This window comes from Hemitrygon akajei, chromosome 14 (assembly GCF_048418815.1).
Source record: "Hemitrygon akajei chromosome 14, sHemAka1.3, whole genome shotgun sequence".
Taxonomy (NCBI): domain Eukaryota; kingdom Metazoa; phylum Chordata; class Chondrichthyes; order Myliobatiformes; family Dasyatidae; genus Hemitrygon; species Hemitrygon akajei.
In genome coordinates, this window is record NC_133137.1 from 93,514,293 (window position 1) to 93,532,306 (window position 18,014).

General features: G+C 40.0%; 2 protein-coding genes across 2 annotated transcripts in view; one reads left to right on the forward strand and one right to left on the reverse strand.

Moving 5' to 3' along the window:
* fbxl13 (F-box and leucine-rich repeat protein 13) overlaps nucleotides 1–18,014 on the reverse strand; it is a 162,011-nt gene that overhangs the window by 63,588 nt on the left and 80,409 nt on the right. Inside the window, exons 9-10 of the mRNA XM_073066627.1 lie at nucleotides 6,767–6,867; nucleotides 4,142–4,271 (exon numbers count right to left, since the gene is read on the reverse strand). Of these exons, the coding sequence (XP_072922728.1) occupies nucleotides 4,142–4,271; nucleotides 6,767–6,867 (231 nt within the window). The remainder of the gene's footprint in view (nucleotides 1–4,141; nucleotides 4,272–6,766; nucleotides 6,868–18,014) is intronic.
* lrrc17 (leucine rich repeat containing 17) overlaps nucleotides 4,068–18,014 on the forward strand; it is a 52,568-nt gene continuing 38,621 nt past the window's right edge. The window contains exon 1 of the mRNA XM_073066628.1: nucleotides 4,068–4,201. The gene's annotated coding sequence lies outside the window, so the exon portion shown is untranslated. The remainder of the gene's footprint in view (nucleotides 4,202–18,014) is intronic.

Below are 18,014 nucleotides of genomic sequence, written 5' to 3' on the forward strand. Positions count from 1 at the left end.
GATGTAAAGATGCATTATTCACAAAATAAGAAGCTTTGATCTTGAGATGAAAAGATTTACCCCAATATGCCTGGAGGGGATTGCATTTGTTCACTGTAATCACAAAACACTTCAGATCATTGCCTTGAAGCCCCATCACTGAGCATCAAAATGCTTAGGGAGAATGTAGGCATGCTTAACCAAGCCTGCTTCACGAATGAAAGAGGTGCTGAAAACTTAATCAAGGTTACAAAGCAAAGTCCAATCTACTGGCCACTGATGCAAGACCTGATGTGGCTGTCTAGCAGGCTGAGAAAATGTAGAATCTACAGTAGGTGATTCGGGCAAGACAGAAAGAGAACAAGCCTTTACAAAGAAATCAAGGTGATCTGAATTAAAAGTGGAAGTGTGCTCCTACTAATGGAAACAATGCCGAACCAGATGTGCAGTTAAGTGTAGAAAGACAAATTGAGATAGTCTAAAAAAGGATAAGCAAACACAGCTGAAGATAGTGGTGACTTGACACACACAATACACTGGCTCATACAAAATCAAGATGGAAGCTTTCTCATATCAGAGGAACAACTACAATATCAAAAAGGTTGACCAAATAAGCTTGCTCCAGAAAGAGATATGGAAATTCTAAAGGACGCTCAGTAACCTTGCAGAGAGATCATTACAGTTTGACAACAGTGCCTTGACTAAGTCTGAAAGAACAGTCCGTTACTCAAAGTATCTGAAATATTTTGTGAAAAATATATTATATAGAGTTATTTTAGATAATTGTTTTTTAATTATAGGGAAGTAACATAGGCATCAGATGTTACATTGGTTTTTACCACTTTAAAAAATGTATTATTTTTAGACTGAGAAGTCTTTGGTCAAATTACAAACGAGAAATCTGCAGATGCTGGAAATCTTTTTACTGAAATCTTTCATAAACCCACTGATTCTCATCACTACCTGAACTATACCTCTTCCCACCCTGTCACTTGTAAAGAAGCCACTCCTTCTCTCAATTCCTCTGCCTCTGCCGCATTTGCTCTCATTCCAGAACTAACGAAATGCCCCCTTCTACAAAAAAAGGAGCTTTCCTGCCTCTACCATCAATGTGACCCTCAACTGCATCTCTTCCATTTCACACGTTTGCCCTCACCCTATCAAACTGCCACCCCACCAGGAATAGGGTTCCTTTTATCCTCACCTACCATTCCACCAGCCTCTGCATCCAGCATATAATTCTCCATAACTTCTACCATCTCTAATGGGATACCACCACCAAGCACATCTTCCCCTCCACTCACCTCACTTTGGCTCTCCATAGGGCTCACTCCCTATACAACTCCCTTGTCCATTCGTCCCTCCCCACTGATCTCCCTCATGGTACTTATCCTTGCAAGCGGAACAAGTGCCACACTGGCCACTTAAGGTCATTTGCTGAAAGTTATGTTTATCCAATGAATTAGATTAAAGATGGAGGAGGTGAAGAATGAGTTCAATCAACTGCAACAGTGCACCATTTCATAAACTGTGAAGCACAGTTTTTTAATATTTTATATTATTTATGTTATTCAATTTTGCAAACTCAGAAAATCGAGTAGTATGTCTGCCCTCAACTAGAGTTGTGTAGCATTCTTGTTCACAAATTTCAAATGGCCACACTTTGGAATATACCTGAGGGGTTGAGAAGTTTATTTCCTGCTCATTTCTGTAACGATAAGTGAGCTATAATTAGGTGAATTCCTGAGAGGTCTGCAACACTCTACTCATCAGAAACTAAAGTTTCAAACTAAGTTTAGGATATTCTGAAGAGGGATATAACAAAAAAAAAGACATTGGTATCCTCGATTTCTCATGCTTGAATACTGGGCAATACACACAAAATGCTGGAGAAACTCAGCAGACCAGGCAGCATCTATGGAAAAAAGTACAGTCGACATTTCAGGCCGAAATCCTTCGGCAGGACTGGAATACTGGAGTTTAAACTGGAAGTAAAACTTTTCCCTTTAGCAACAAAATAAACATATTAGCCTATCAGAGAAAAATATGGAAAATGAAAATGGAGCTTTTCTGCCTTAGGTACATCTTGAACTTCCCTGTCTTTTGCTGGTAGAAGGTGGAAGAGAGGAATGGAAGAGAGGGAACAAAAGTAAAAATAAGAAAGAATGGGTTGCCATTGGTGTTAGGTTACAGGGGAGGCTGAAGGTGGGTGGAGGTGCACTGAAGGCATATGGGGACCGGAATGGGGATGAAGGGTGGGGGTAAAAGCACAGGTAGTGTTCGGATGAAGGCAGAAGAGGTGAAATGAAGATGGGAGGAGAATGGAGGCAAAGGTGTGGAATGAAGGTGGGATTGGGATGAAGACAGAGTATGTGGAGGGGTAAGCAGATGGAGTAGGTGAGGTTAAAGATGGCAGAGGAAAGGAGGGGCAGGTATGAGGGAGGGGATGAGACAGGAGATAAATGAAGGAAAAGGGTTGAGGATGAAAGCATGGGATTAAAGGATATGGAATGGGGGGCATTTGGTATAAAGCCAGAAGGAGTGCGGGTGTTGATAGGATGGGAGATGAAGACAGGGAAGTTCATGGGATGAAGATACAAGAGAAGGGTTGAAAATCAAGGGCGTTGAAGGCAGAGGGGTGATTGCAAAGAGGTTGTGGTTGGAAATGAACAATTGGCCCTTCGAGCCAGCACCGCCATTCACTGTGATCATGGCTGATCATCCACAATCAGTACCCCATTCCTGCCTTCTATATCCCTTGACTCCGCATGGAGTGGGGAATGGGGAAATGGAGTGGGGAGGTTGGAGATGGAAGTGAAGGCAAAGAGTGGAATAAAAAGGAAGAGTTGTTGGAGTAGGTGGGTGTGAAGTAGGAGGGAATAGGGGCCATTACATCCATGTTTGAGGTGAGGAGTTGAAGGGTTGAGTAAAGGCAAAAGTGAGCGGGTAAAAATAGGGAAAGTGAGTGGTTGAAGGTGGGAAATAAAGTGCATGAAAGTGGAGAAGAAAGCAGAGTAAGCTGAAGAATTTGGAGGCAGATGGAGGGGTGAAGTAAAGGGTTAATGGGGGAATAAAGCATATGTGTAAGTGCGTGGTGTTGAGAGGTAAAGCATTTTAAATGTAGTTAATGGGAGATATGAGGGAGATTAAAGTAGATCCCAGATGAAGGGAGATTGGGAATAGGATTGAGAAGTTGGATTTGAAGGTGGATAAGAATGTGGGTGGTTGGGAGAAGGAATTGAATGTAGACAATAGGGTTGGGTAGAGCTAAAAATGAGTAGGTGGGGTTCTAAAGTGTGAGCAGTTGTTTTGCGAGGGATTGAGAGAATGAGGCTGAAGGGCTATGAAGAGGAGAGTGACAGGGAGGCAGTGGTGTTGAGGGATGGAGGCTGGGGTGGAAATTGAAGAAAGATGAAGTGTAAATGTGAGGAAGGGCTGGAAGCAAGGTGGATGTGAGGAGACATCTGATTGTGGGATGCTTTTGAGGGGAGGGGAGATAAGGGTGTGAGAAAAGTGAGGGTATAAAATGAGAAGGTGGGAGGTGGATAAGGGGTATAAGGAACTGGATGGAGAGGATGATGGTGGGAGAGCAAGAGTGGAGAGGACAGTGGAGTTATGTAAGATGAGAGGGAATTGACCAGGGGTTGTTAGGAAGGCAGTGGGTGGAAGAAGTGGAAGGAGAAGAAAGAGGTAACAAAAAAGGGAAGAGGAGAAGGGAAGAGAGAGGAAGAGAGAAAGTTGTGAAAAGGGAGACAAGGGGAAGGAAGAGGAGGGGAGAGGAAGGCAGAGGCAAAAGAGAGGAGGGTTAATTGCAGATGACATGGAGGAAGAAGCAGAAGAGAAGGTTTTGAATATTGCTTATAGGTGCAAATGACTGTGATGAATGTAATAAAATAAAGGCATGTGCCTTTAACAACTACACTGATTCTTTTTGAACAGAGCCAATTATATATTTTCTATGCTAAGATGAAAACCATTTGGATTTCTGCCAGGAGCCTGAGGGAACAATCATTTTTGGCAGCCTGGGATTCTCTAACTCCACATTAGATTCAATACCCCTCCCCCTTCCTGCATTACTCAGCCAGCCACTAAAAGCTGGGACTGTTAGCCACCATCGAAGAATATAGTTTCTCATAGCAGCAAAGAAGTTCTATACACCAACCTCAGTACAACCTGAAATGTCCAGATAAACGAGCTTGTGGCAGCCCTTTCCTGTGGCAAGGTAATTCAAACCTTTATTTGTGAATAGCTTTGAGTATGCCAGGCTCAAGTACTGTAGATTTAGACCAAACCTTGAAGGAAAAAGAAGAAAGTTGCAGGATTTTTAGTTGCAGCATTATCAAGATATTGAAATCTGGTCCCTTACTATAAAAGGTTCTTTTTTTTGCTGGTATTTTATGAGCTTCAGATTTTAGCAGAATTAAATCAGAAACAAGAGAGTGAAATATGCAGTTAAATTTTCACTGTAGGTCTTTTGAGTGATTACTGTACTTAAGTCTAAATAAACAGCTGTACAGCAGGTTTACAGATCTGTGATATTTCTCTGTTTTTTTTACTTGTGGAATGGTAGAGCAAACTAAGGCAAGATAAAATGAAAAAGTGCAAGACAAATGTGAACTTTTCATCCATAAAGCAACAAAACATTAGATTTGAAGACATGTTTTAGGTCTTGTAACAAATGCACTATCCCAGTCCTGCATTTATCTTTAACAGAGGTCCAGAGCGTATGCATCTGAAATGGAGCTGGTCTGGTAACTATTAAGCTCAACGCCAGTGTTATTTATAGAATTTGTTTTACCATTCCCGCCAGGAAAGTCGTTCATGCAGAGTCCAATTGAAAATAATTGAAGTTCTTCAGGCATTTTTAGTAAGAATTAAATTAGATTCTGCTTTCAGAAATTATATCTTATAAAACAAAACATTGTTAATATAAATTGAATAAATTTCACTACATGCATATTCTCAAATCTGAAAGAAAGTGAGTTTTGTAATCCTACAGCAAAAGCACAGTTGTTCTTGACATCCTCCCAGTACCAATTTATAATAATCATAGCATTGTATTTTTGATGTAGTATATGTTAAGTTTTTGCCACTGTGAAGAAAAGAATCACTACAAATCCCTCACTCATCATAGAAATCTACCTAACAGCAGATCAATTTAATACTTCATTGATATTTACGAGGGGTGATTGATAAGTTTGTGGCCTAAGGTAGGAGTCAATTTTAGAAAACCTAACACATTTATTTTTCAACATAGTCCCCTCCTACATTTAGACACTTAGTCCAGCAGTCGAGGAGCATATGGATCTTGGACCTCCAGAAAGTGTCCACAGCAGGGGTTATTGATGAGTTCGTGGCCTAAGGTAGAAGGAGATGAGTTACACAGCTCTCATTACATGCATATGCAGTTCAACTCTGACTGATTATGCAGAAAGTTTGAAGTTAATAACTCAAGTTCGCTGATGACACGGCCATAGTGGGGTGTGTCAGGAATGGACAGGAGGAGGAGTATAGGAAACTGATACAGGACTTTGTGATATGGTGCAACTCAAACTACCTGCGTCTCAATATCACCAAGACCAAGGAGATGGTGGTGGACTTTAGGAGATCTAGGCCTCATATGGAGCCAGTGATCATTAATGGAGAATGTGTGGAGCAGGTTAAGACCTACAAGTATCTGGGAGTACAGTTAGACGAGAAGCTAGACTGGACTGCCAACACAGATGCCTTGTGCAGGAAGGCACAGAGTCGACTGTACTTCCTTAGAAGGTTGGCGTCATTCAATGTCTGTAGTGAGATGCTGAAGATGTTCTATAGGTCAGTTGTGGAGAGCGCCCTCTTCTTTGTGGTGGCGTGTTGGGGAGGAAGCAGTAAGAAGAGGGACGCCTCACGTCTTAATAAGCTGGTAAGGAAGGCGGGCTCTGTCGTGGGCAAAGTACTGGAGAGTTTAACATCGGTAGCTGAGCGAAGGGCGCTGAGTAGGCTACGGTCAATTATGGATAACTCTGAACATCCTCTACATAGCACCATCCAGAGACAGAGAAGCAGTTTCAGCGACAGGTTACTATCGATGCAATGCTCCTCAGACAGGATGAAGAGGTCAATACTCCCCAATGCCATTAGGCTTTACAATTCAACCGCCAGGACTTAAGAACTTTTTAAAAGCTATTATTAATGCTTTTTGAGATAGTGATTTAGATGCATATCATATTTTTTTACTGAGTTAAGTATTGTATGTAACTAGTTTTGCTACAACAAGTGTATGGGACATTGGAAAAAAAGTTGAATATCCCCATGGGGATGAATAAAGTATCTATCTATCTATCTATCTATCAGGGGTGATTGGTAAGTTCATGGCCGAAGGCAGAAGGAGATGAGTTATTAACTTCAAACTTTCTGCATAATCACTCAAAGAGTTGACCTGCATGTGCATGTAACGAGAGCTGTATAGCTCATCTCCTTCTGCATTTGGCCTCAATCACCCATCTGTGGACACTTTCTGGAGGTCCACGATCCATATGCTCCACGACCACTGGACAATGTGTGTAAATGTAGGAGGGGACTATGTTGAAAAATAAATGAGCTAGGTTTTCTAAAATTGTGTCCTTCTACCTTAGGCCATGAACTTATCAATCACCCCTCGTATATTTAAATACAACAGAAGGAAGAAAGTAGGATCACAGTGAAGTGTGAATTAAAGTGGGGCTATCAATCTAAAATAAGCTGGATATGGTTGTAAGCTATATGCTTGGAGAGTTACTGAAAGAACTGCAATGGTACAACTTACTTTGACAATGTCCTTAGTGTAGCATCATTAATGGTAGTGTAAGCCATGTTCAGGTACACAAGGGATGTGCACATTGCTATCACTGTAGACATAAATTCATCCTGAATGTGGGAAAAAAGAAGTTATTTAAAATGTTAAAAAATACTCCAAAGTAAGTGTGCATGCTATTTCTGCCTCTTGTTGCTACTTTGAACAGTTTTAAAAGGTAATGTAACTTAGGTGTATATTCCTTGTAAAGCCCACGCATATCACCCATTTCTAATTGCCATCAAGAATGTAACAACCTTCTGCAGTCCGTATGATAAATTCTCATCTGTTTACTGAGTAGGAAGTCTCTGTTTATAAACCCAATGACAACGATAGAATTGTGGTAAATTTTTAGGACATAATGATGTATCATTTGGGGGGGAAAAAATTAAGGTTCTGGTGTTCTCATCCTAGATGTTGAATGTTGTAGGTTTGGAAGTTGCTATCAATGAAAACACAAAGTACACTGCAGATGCTGTGGTCAAATCAACACGTACAAACAAGCTGGATGAACTCAGCAGGTCGGGCAGCATCCGTTGAAATGAGCAGTCGACTTTTCGGGCTGAGACCCTTCATCAGGACTCGGCCCGAAACGTTGACTGCTCATTTCAATGGATGCTGCCCGACCTGCTGAGTTCATCCAGCTTGTTTGTACCTATCAATGAAACTTTGGTCAGGTGCTGCAAGGCATTTTGTATATGCTTCTTCACCTATGGTGTGCTGATGGTTGAGAGACTAAATGAATAGTTTGATCACCAAGGTGCTCATCAAATGTTTTTATCATACACTCTTTGAATGCTTTAGGAGCTAGACTTGTCCATCAAGTGGAGATGATACCTTTATACTATTTTTTTGTGTATTGAAGATAGTAAAGAAGCTTCAAGGGTAGTGGAGGGAAGGGTTTAGCAAGTCAGTCACTAACCATCAGAATGATATTCAGACTTGAGGATGGTTAGGTCAAAATTACGAGGGGTGATTGATATGTTCGTGGCCTAAGGTAGAAGGAGTCAATTTTAGAAAACCTAGCACATTTACTTTTCAACATAGTCCCCTCCTACATCTACACACTTAGTCCAGCGGTCGTGGAGCATATGGATCTTGGACCTCCAGAAAGTGAACTCATCAGTGGTGATTGATAAGTTTGTGGCCTAAGGTGGAAGTTATTAACTTCAAACTTTCTGCATAATCACTCAAAGAATTGAACTGCAAGTGCATGTAACAAGAGCTGTATAACTCATTTCCTTCTACCTTAGGCCACAAACTTATCAATCACCCCTTCTGTGGACACTTTCTGGAGGTCCAAGATCCGTATGCTCCACGACCACTGGACTAAGTGTGTAAATGTAGGAGGGAACTGTTGAAAAATATGTGCTAGGTTTTCTAAAATTTATTTCTTCTACCTTAGGCCACAAACTTATCAATCACCCCTCGTATTGAACAGATGGACTATTGTAGCAATGACTGACAATGTGGAAACATATCCATCTTTCAATATGCCAGGTTTAACTCCACCCATTGGAGAGTTTGCCTCTCAAGTAGTATTAATTTTACTTTTACTAGGGCTCCTAGATATCACATAAGGTCAAATGTTTTCTTGATGTTTAAGAGCAATCATTCCTTCCCTACTTCTGGAATTTAATTATTTTATTCAAGGCCTTGGGGTGGAGTTATCCTTGTAAATTCAAACTAATCATTTTATTGGCATCACATGATGGGACTGTTAATGATATTGCTTCTTCCCTTTGGTGTTTACCATGGAAGGTATTTGACCTGATGGCAGGAAGGTTCAAAGAGTCCAGATTCAATGCTGAGTACTCTTGTAACCATGTCACCCTGTGTTGCAACTTATGCTGGGTAAAGCATACTGGTGGGATAAGGTGCCATCATTGACGTTTACTTAAAGATATGATTCTTTGAGTATGGCAATGTCATCCAAATATTTGACTAGCTTGTGAGATATTCCCCAAATTTCCAACTTCCATCAGCATAAAAGACAAAGTACAGCATGCATACCACCTGCTGCAGATTCCTCACTATGCCATGTTCTGTTATGACTTTCATTATTATTGGTGGCCCTTCATCATTGTTGGGTCAAAATCCACCGTGGGAGGACCTTCACCAGTAAGCCTGCAACTGTTCAAGCAAGTTGCTCAACCAGCTGTTTAAGGGATATTAGAGATAAGCAATAAAACGAAAATAAATATCTTGAATTCTAGCATAGATAAATGGTTTATGCTATCAAATGATGATTTCCATTTGTTGTTTTCACTCCACTTAAGTGATTTTTTGTGAATGATAGAAATTAAGACCATAAGATATAGGAGCAGAATTAGACAAACTAGGCCATCTGGTCCATCGAGTCTGTACCACTATTCCATCATGGCTGATTTAATATCCCTCTCAACCCCATTCTCCTGCCTTCTCCCTGTAACTTTTTTTTAAAACTTTTTTTTATTGTGTTTTCAAGTAGTTACAGAATAAAAGTGTATGAAAAAGAAAATGTGTGTTACCCATCCCCCCTCCCCTTAACCCCTCCCCACTAACATCCCTATAGAAAAAAAAAGAAGAAAGAAAGAAAAAAAAAAGGAATGCCTGGATATTGGAAGATCCCCACATGCTCCATGGAGTTCGTAATAACTTTAGTATATATATTTATTTCTTTCCCCAAGTAACCAATTATTTCATCTTCAGAGCACCTATATGTTTAATCCTATCTTTTGTAAGGGCGCCAAATTTTCAAAAATGTTTCATATTTATCTCTTAAATTATAAGTAATTTTTTCAAGTGGAATACAGCCATAAATTTCTTTCTTCCAACGATCTATACTTAAATATGTATCCGATTTCCAAGTAACTGCAATAGCCTTTTTGGCTACTGCCAATGCAATTTTTATAAATTCTTTCTGATATTTATTCAATTTGGATATCGGTTTTATCCCTTCAATATCACCTAGTAAAAGTAATATTGGATTATGTGGAAGTTGTATTCCAATAATTTGTTCTAATAAAACTCTTAAATTTGTCCAAAAAGGTTGAATTTTAGAACAAGACCAAGTAGAATGTAAAAAAGTACCAATTTCTTGGTTACATCGGAAACACTGATCAGATAAATTTGGGTTTAATTTATTTATTTTTTGTGGTGTAATATATAATTGATGTAAAAAATTGTATTGCACTCATCTTAATCGGACACTTATTGTATTTGTCATACTCTCAAGAAGATTTTATATATAAATGGGAATCTAAATGGATACAGGAAAAGAAAGAATCTCCTATATTAAAACATTTGATTGACTCCCTGTAACTTTTGATACCTTAATAATCAAGAACCTATCAACCTCTGCTTTAAATATACTCAATAACTTGGTCACCGCGGCCATCTGCGGCAATGAATTCCACAGATTTACCAACCTCTGGTTAAAGAAACTCTTTGTCATCTCTGTTCTAATAGGATGTCCTTATATTGTGAGACTGTGCCCTCTGGTCCTATACTCCCCTATCCTTTTCATATCCACTCTATTGAGGCCTTTCAATATTTGATAGGTTTCAATGAGATCCACCCCTCCCCCCCGCTTCTGAACTCCAGTAAGTACAGGCCCTGAGCCACCAAATTTTCCTCACATATTAACGCTTCCATTTCCGAGATAATTCTCATGAATCTCCTCTGGATCCTTACCATTGCAGCATTTGCTTTTTTTTTAGATAAGGGGCCCAAAAATGGAAGGTTTAATATTATGAGGGGCATTTGATGGCTTTTGGAGGTGGGGAATCTCATTGAAACTGAACAAATGTTGAAAGGCCAAGATAATGTCGATGTGGAGAGGAGGGCTGCTATAATGGCAGTCTAGGACCAGAGGGCACAACCTCAGAATAGAGTTACATCAAAGGTTCAAAAAGTTCAAAGTATAACTTATTATCAGAGTACTTACATGTCACCACATACAACCATGAGATTCTTTTTCCTGCGGACATACTTAGCAAGTCTATAGAACAGTAACTGTAAACAGCCTGATGGTTGAGTGGCAGTAACTGCTTTTGAACCTGGTGGTGTGAGTTCTGAGGCACTTGTACCTTCCAGCTGATGGCAGCAATGAGAAAAGACAGGTGGTGAGGACCTTTGAAGATGAATGCTGCTTTTCTACGGCAACATTTCATGTAGATGTGCTTACTGTGATGTACATCCGTTTTGAATGGAGATGAGGAGGAATTTCTTTACCAGAGGATGCTGAATCTGGAATTTATTTGCACTGGCAGCTGTGGAAGCCAGGTTGAATGTATTTAAAGCTAAGGTTGATAGATCTGGCCATGAAAGTTACAGGCAGAAGGCAAGAGAATGGGGTTTAGAGGGAAATGGATCAGCCATAATCAAATAGTGGGGCAGACTCGATGGGCCAAATAGCCTAATTCTATTCCAATGTCTCATTGTCTAAAACTGCTCACAACATTCCAAGTATGACCTGACCAATGCTTTATAAAGCCTCAGCATTACATCCTTGCCCTTATATTCTGGTCCTCTCGAAATATCCTAACATTGCATTTGTCTTCATTACCATCAAGTCAACCTACAAATTAACCTTTAGGGAATTCTGCACAAGGACTCCCAAGTCCCTTTGCACTTCTGATTTTTGAATTTTCTCCCTATTTAGAAAATATTGCATGCCTTTATTCCTTTTACCAAAGTGCATGACTGTACATTTCTCTATACTCTATTCCATCTGCCATTTCTTTGCCCATTCTCCTAATCTGTCTAAGTCCTTCTACAGACTCTCTGCATCCTCAAAACTACTTGCTCCTCCACCTACCTTTGTATCATCCATGAACTTGGCCACAAAGCCTTCAATTGCATCATCTAAATTATTGACATATGATTCAAAAAAAAGCGGTTCCAACACCAACACCACTGGTCATCGGCAGCCAACCAGAAAAGGGCCCCTTTACTCCCACTCTTTGCCTCTTGCCAGTCAGCCAATCTTCTATCCATGGTAATATCTTTCCTGTAATATCATGGGCTCTTAACTTGTTGAGCAGCCTCATGTGCGACACCTTATCAAAGGCATTCTGAAAATCCAAGTAAACCACATCCACTGACTCTCCCTTGTCTATCCTGTCTGTTATTTCCTTAAAGAATACCAACAGATTTATCAAGCAAGATTTCCCCTTAAGGAAACCATACTGAATTATATATCCGGATTTTTCTATCGGTGTCCTCTTTTATATTATTAACTAGCTAACCTTCACATTTCAATGTTTCTCCCCGTATTGCTTTTTTGATTGCCTTGTATTAGTTTTTACAAGCTTCCCACTAACTTTGATAAGTCCTCTCTTCTGCTTTTAGGCTGTCTTTGACTTCCCTTATTAGTCATGGTTGCCTCATCCGCCCTTTAGAATACTACTACTCTGGGATAAATCAATCCTGCATCTTCCAAGTTTCTCCCTAAAACTCCAGCCATTGCTGTCCTGCCATCATCTCTGTTGGTGGCCCCTTCCTGTCAATGTTGGCCAGCTCCTCTCTCATGCTTCTGTAGTTCCTTTTACTGTACTGAAACAGATACATCTGATTTTAGATTCTCCCTCTCTAACTGCAGGGTGAATTTTATAATATTATGATTTCTGTCTCTAAGGGTTCCTTTACCTTAAGCTCTCTAATCAAATCCAGTTCACTGTACAACACCCAGTACAGTATTACCTTCTCCTTAGTAAGCTTAAGCACAAGCTGCTCTAAAAAGCTATCTCATGGGGTTTCTACAAATTCCTTCTCTTGGCATCCAAAGCCAACTTGATTTTCATTATTTACTTGCATATTGAAACCACCGATGACTATCCTTTTTACATGTCTTTTCGATCTCCCATTGTCATTTGTACCCGGCATCCTGCCAACAGTTTGGAGGCCTGTATATAACTCTCATCAAGGTATTTTTACCCTAGCAGTTTCTTAACACTACCCATAAAGATTCTTCTGATCCTATGTCACCTCTAAGGATTTATTTTATTTTTTTTAACCTGTAAAGCCACCCCAACCCTTCTGCCTACCAGCCTGTCCTTTTGATACAATGTGTATCCTTAGATGTTAAGCTTCCAATTGTGATGTTCTTACAGCCACGACTCAATGATGCCCTCAACATCATACCTGCCAATTTCTACCTGTCCTACAGGATCATCAGCCTTATTCTATATACTGTGTGCTTTTAAATATAACACCTTCAGGCCTGTATTCATTGCCATTTTCAATTTTATTTCCATGTTACCAGAAGTTAAATTCTTATCCTTTTCTAAATATTGTTTTTTTACTTATTCTGGAGAGTTTTATAACCTCTCCTGCACTCTCCTTCTCTTTTACCTTATCCTCACTTTTCCAAGCTGGAAATGGATGATCTTATAAACATAAACAATATGGGTTGTAACATTATGGATTCTCTTTTTAAATAATATACAAGCAAGATCAATTTTGAATACATATTACCCTTAATCCATGTTTTACTAAAACAGATGCCCACTGGAAAAACATAATTGTGTGATTGCCCTTATTAAACATCAGAACAAATGTTCAGTAAGAAAATGATGCTATTTGTGTGCAATTTGCACTTTCTCTCCCTATGACTGTGTTTCCTCTGAGATTTCTAATTTTCTCTTATACCCAACGATATATGAATTGGTAGGTTAAGTGATCACTGTAAATTGCTTCTAATGTAGGCAGATGACAGAATCTGTGAGGATTTGATGGGAATTAAGAGAAGATACGGTACTGGCAAAAACTTGTAGGTGAATGAGTTTGAAGTGACGTGGCTTCCTTCTATGTTAAAAGTATATGGAATATCAATTATTTATTGATCTCTATAATTATTAACAATATTTATTTCCTCCAGCGAGTTAAAAAATCGAGAAACTTTAGGACAAGCATCTTTTGTGATTGTTTTAATGATAAATTTGATAGATAAAGAAAATTAATAAAGTGAAAATCAATACAGTTTAGAAGAAATGGTAGGCAATCCAAACCTTTGAGAAAAAAATAGAACAGAAGAGAAAAGGAAAAGCAATACTTGGTAGGAGCTGTCTTCTGTTAGATAATTAAAATAAAGGGAAGCCATGCAATCAGTCACACATAAGTTCAGGCTCCAGACAATCCAGTCTTAAAGTGGCACGTGGTAAGGGGTAGAAAGAGTGGAAAATGCAGTCCCCAGTGATTTCAAACTGCTGTTCATTAGACATTGTGGACTAAGGCTGACACAACAAATACCATGCAAAATCAGCTTATTATAATAAATATTTGTTCCCGGCACAAGAATACTGTAGGAAGCATTAATAGGATACATAATTAGATGTAACTACTCTTAAAGATTTGTTATTCAATTTAAAACAATGCTGTGGCTCAGGCAATAAACAACTAGATGCAGACAAGGAATAGATTAGAATTTATTAGTGCCCTGGGAAAACATTAAAACTAGTGAATTCCTTCATACCCACTTCCCCTCCTCCACACCCCCGACACAGAGAGAGAGAGAGAGAGAGAGACACACACACACACACACACACACACACACACACACACACACACACACACACACACACACACACACACACACACACACACACACACACACACACACACACACACACACACACCATTGTGAGCAGAGTCACTGAAAGCCCCAGGGTTTAACACAAGATTATTGAAGCAGTCCTGGCTCAGCAGGCCAAACCGACTACTGTAATAGTGGGAATTGCTTAAAATCTTTTTAAAGAAGCTAAAGAGTATAAAGAAAATAAAAAATGATATTACCATTCCTGAAATTAACTGTATTTTATAAAGTTTTGGAGTCTTTAAAGTGTGTGCTATTAAATTAGAGATAAATGCGACTGGCAGTATTCCAAATAAACATAAAAACTAAGTTCTATTTTGAAGCAAGCTGTTCAACTTGAACTCTTCGTCTGACAGGATAAAGATTTATAACTTCTGAAGTCAAGGTTGCATTTCCTCCATCTGCACCCTTAATAACAACTGTATTTTGCAGCATCAGCTTTAACCTGAAATCCCCCAAATTAATGTTCACAGGAATGTCACTTTTGAGTATAAAATCTAGGAGGGAGGCTGAATCAGTGATGGTAGCTCAAAGTCTTACAGACTATTATGTTTGACCAGCTCTTTAAAATAATCATTTGAAATTGTAGTGTTACGAATGTGGAGCAATTCTGAGGGGCCGAAGGGTACAAAGTCGCCCCTCCTTTTTGAGAATCACAAGATCGCTATTATTTCGGGTCTGAGACCCAGGAAATGAGAGAGATACACAGCATGTCAGGAAATGAGAGAGAGACACACAGAATACACAACCAGGTGGAATGTCTCCTGACATAAGCGGAACGGAACCACTGATTACTGCTATTGTCTCTTGGAGAAGGAATTGTGTATTGAGTACTGTACTATTCATTGAAACCCCTCAGGGGACAACCAGAGTGGTCTGGTTGAGGGATTGCATCATCCCAACCTGACTGACATCTGAAACCCCGTGAGTGAGGATAAAAGACAGGTCTGGGGAACACCCCTTAGACGCACCAGGAGAAACGCTAGAAATCCAGTGACAGCGTTTTATAGCGAAAGCTGGTGGGAGCTCGTGTGCGTCCTCCCTTGCCTGGGTGGCGGGCTCATCACGGAAGAACGGTTTAGCTAAAGGAGAGGTCACACTTGAACGGCCACACCAATGAGACACTGACGGATCGAAATCATAAAGGAAGGTTGGCAAAACCCGTAGCGGTAACTGTTCCCATTCTCCTATCTCTCTCTCTCCAACAATTGCAACACAGGGTCAAACAAACGATGGCAGCCTCTGTGAACTGAAATGAACTTTAGATTTCCATCGGACAATTCATTATCCCCTAGACAACGATAGAGCTTATTTCTTATTATTATTTTACCCGCACTTTTAGGTTTAGTATTGACAACGTATATTATCTGTATATTTGCATTGATATTATTTTTGTGTATTTTTACTAATAAATACTGTTAAAAATAGTATCATCAGACTCCAATGGATGTCTCTATCTTTGCTGGTAAGTAACCCAGTTATGGGGTTCGTAACAGTAGTAAGGTTAATAAGGTACCTACATCTAGCAACGCTGTACCCATTGTAATTTGACACTGTGTCCCAGTGGCAGACAGCAAAGAACGAGGTCTCTGCACCACAGTGCTATAGAACCTGAATGCACCATTGATGTGGGACTGTGATAGTGAGAATGCAGCTGAATATAGGTCTGGACCAGAAACTAGAATCTGGCCTAGCAGGTTGCACTTTGTCAAAGATGATCCCTGTATCTCTGGCGCCAAGCCACAGACATACTCTGATCTCCAGAGTCAGACCTCTGCCTACATTTGCACGACTTCGCAGATTTTCCAAAAATCAATAATTATATCCTCTCATTAAAAGAGGTGTAATTAAAGGAAATATTGAGATGACTTTCTGAGAGAAAAAAGACCTAAAATACTTTTCTTTAAAGAAAATCAATGTCAACGTAGAGCATTTATTAATGCTTTTGTGTGTCCAGAACAAGGAAGCATAAATGCAATACAGGTACTAAAAGATAAAATTATTTCAAAGGAAACTCCTTGCACAAACTAGAAGTATGAGTAATTTTCTCCTATTTGGAGTGGTTGAAGTAATCTGCATTTTCTTATTTAAACAGAGGAAAGAGCAAGGTTTGCAGAGAGGGTTGTCTGCAATGGCAAGCAAAAGCACAAATCTATACACCCATATCCCTGTACAACATTTTAAAAAATGAAGTCACTGATGAACGTACAACCATTTGCCCCATCGTATTATGGAAATATGAAAATGTTTCTTCAAAGTCTAGGAGATTTAAATTTCGATGCAAGTGTCCATATAAATGGCAGTTTAGCGTTCTTCAGTGAATCAAGTAGATGAGAGAAATAGAAGAGTACTTGGATCACAGTTTAGATTTGTTGGAAGGAAATACATTGTTAAATCAGGTGAAGATTATCACTAAGTCATTGTTCTGAGGAGGTCCTATATCAATGTCCTAGCACTGAATTGATTAGCCTTGAACAACATCCTTCTTAACTTGTGAAGTATAAACAGCCAATTAATAGCAACATCAACAATTTCTTCTATCACTGCTGGGGTGGGGTTGCCTTACCTCTGTGCACAGGAAATATCCGAGAACTTCTTAACATTGTCAGGTGGATGACACTGTTGTAGTTGACTATACTGCAACAGCTTGACTGGAGGCACAGCCAGTAAGTACTACAACAAAAGTCTTCAGTGCTATTGTCAGGGTATTATCTTGTCCCATATCTTTCTATAGCCAATGCTTTCAGTTTTTGAATATATTTTGGATAAATTCTTTTGTCCTCCTGAAATGGTTAACTTGGTTTTGTGGAAAACCAAGTTTTTGTGGAGGATGTGACTTAACACATTGATGAAGGAAGAGCAGTAGTTGTAGTGTATATGGATTTCAGCAAGGCATTTGATAATGTACCCCATGCAAGGCTTATTGAGAAAGTAGAGAGGCATGGGATCCAAGGGGACATTGCTTTGTGGATCCAGAACTGGCTTGCCTACAGAAGGCAAAGAGTGGTTGTAGATGGGTCATATTCTGCATGGAGGCCGGTCACCAGTAGAGTGCCTCAGGGATCTGTTCTGGGACCCTTATTCTTCGTGATTTTTATAAATGACCTGGATGAGGAAGTGGAGGGATGGGTTAGTAAGTTTGCTGATGACACTAAGGTTGGAGGTGTTGTGGATAGTGTGGAGGGCTGTCACAGGTTATGGCGGGACATTGAAAAGATGTAAAGTTGGGCTGAGAAGTAGCAGATGGTGGGCGTTGGGAACGGACCCAAATGCAAGACACAGACACTGAAGTACTAGGGAGAGGACTAGGTGTATCAAGAAAGCAACAGAAGTGGGGAAGAAACGACACTGGACAAGACACAGGCCCTGGACCATGCCCTAGGAGACAGGGCATGGGCTAGGACTAGAGTAGGAAAGTGGGACCTGGACAAGGAACTAGGAACTAGGAACCTGGACAAGGACTCCAAGCCAGAGACTGGACAGGGACCCAGAACCTAGGTCTTGACTCGGACTCGGACTCCGGATCCAGGCAAGGACTGGACGTGGCAAGGCAACAGGGCTGGATGTGGGGGCAGGATGCGGGACTCCAGGGCTGGATGAGGACATGAAGCTCAGACTTGGTCTTGATCGAGGGAGAGTAGGAAC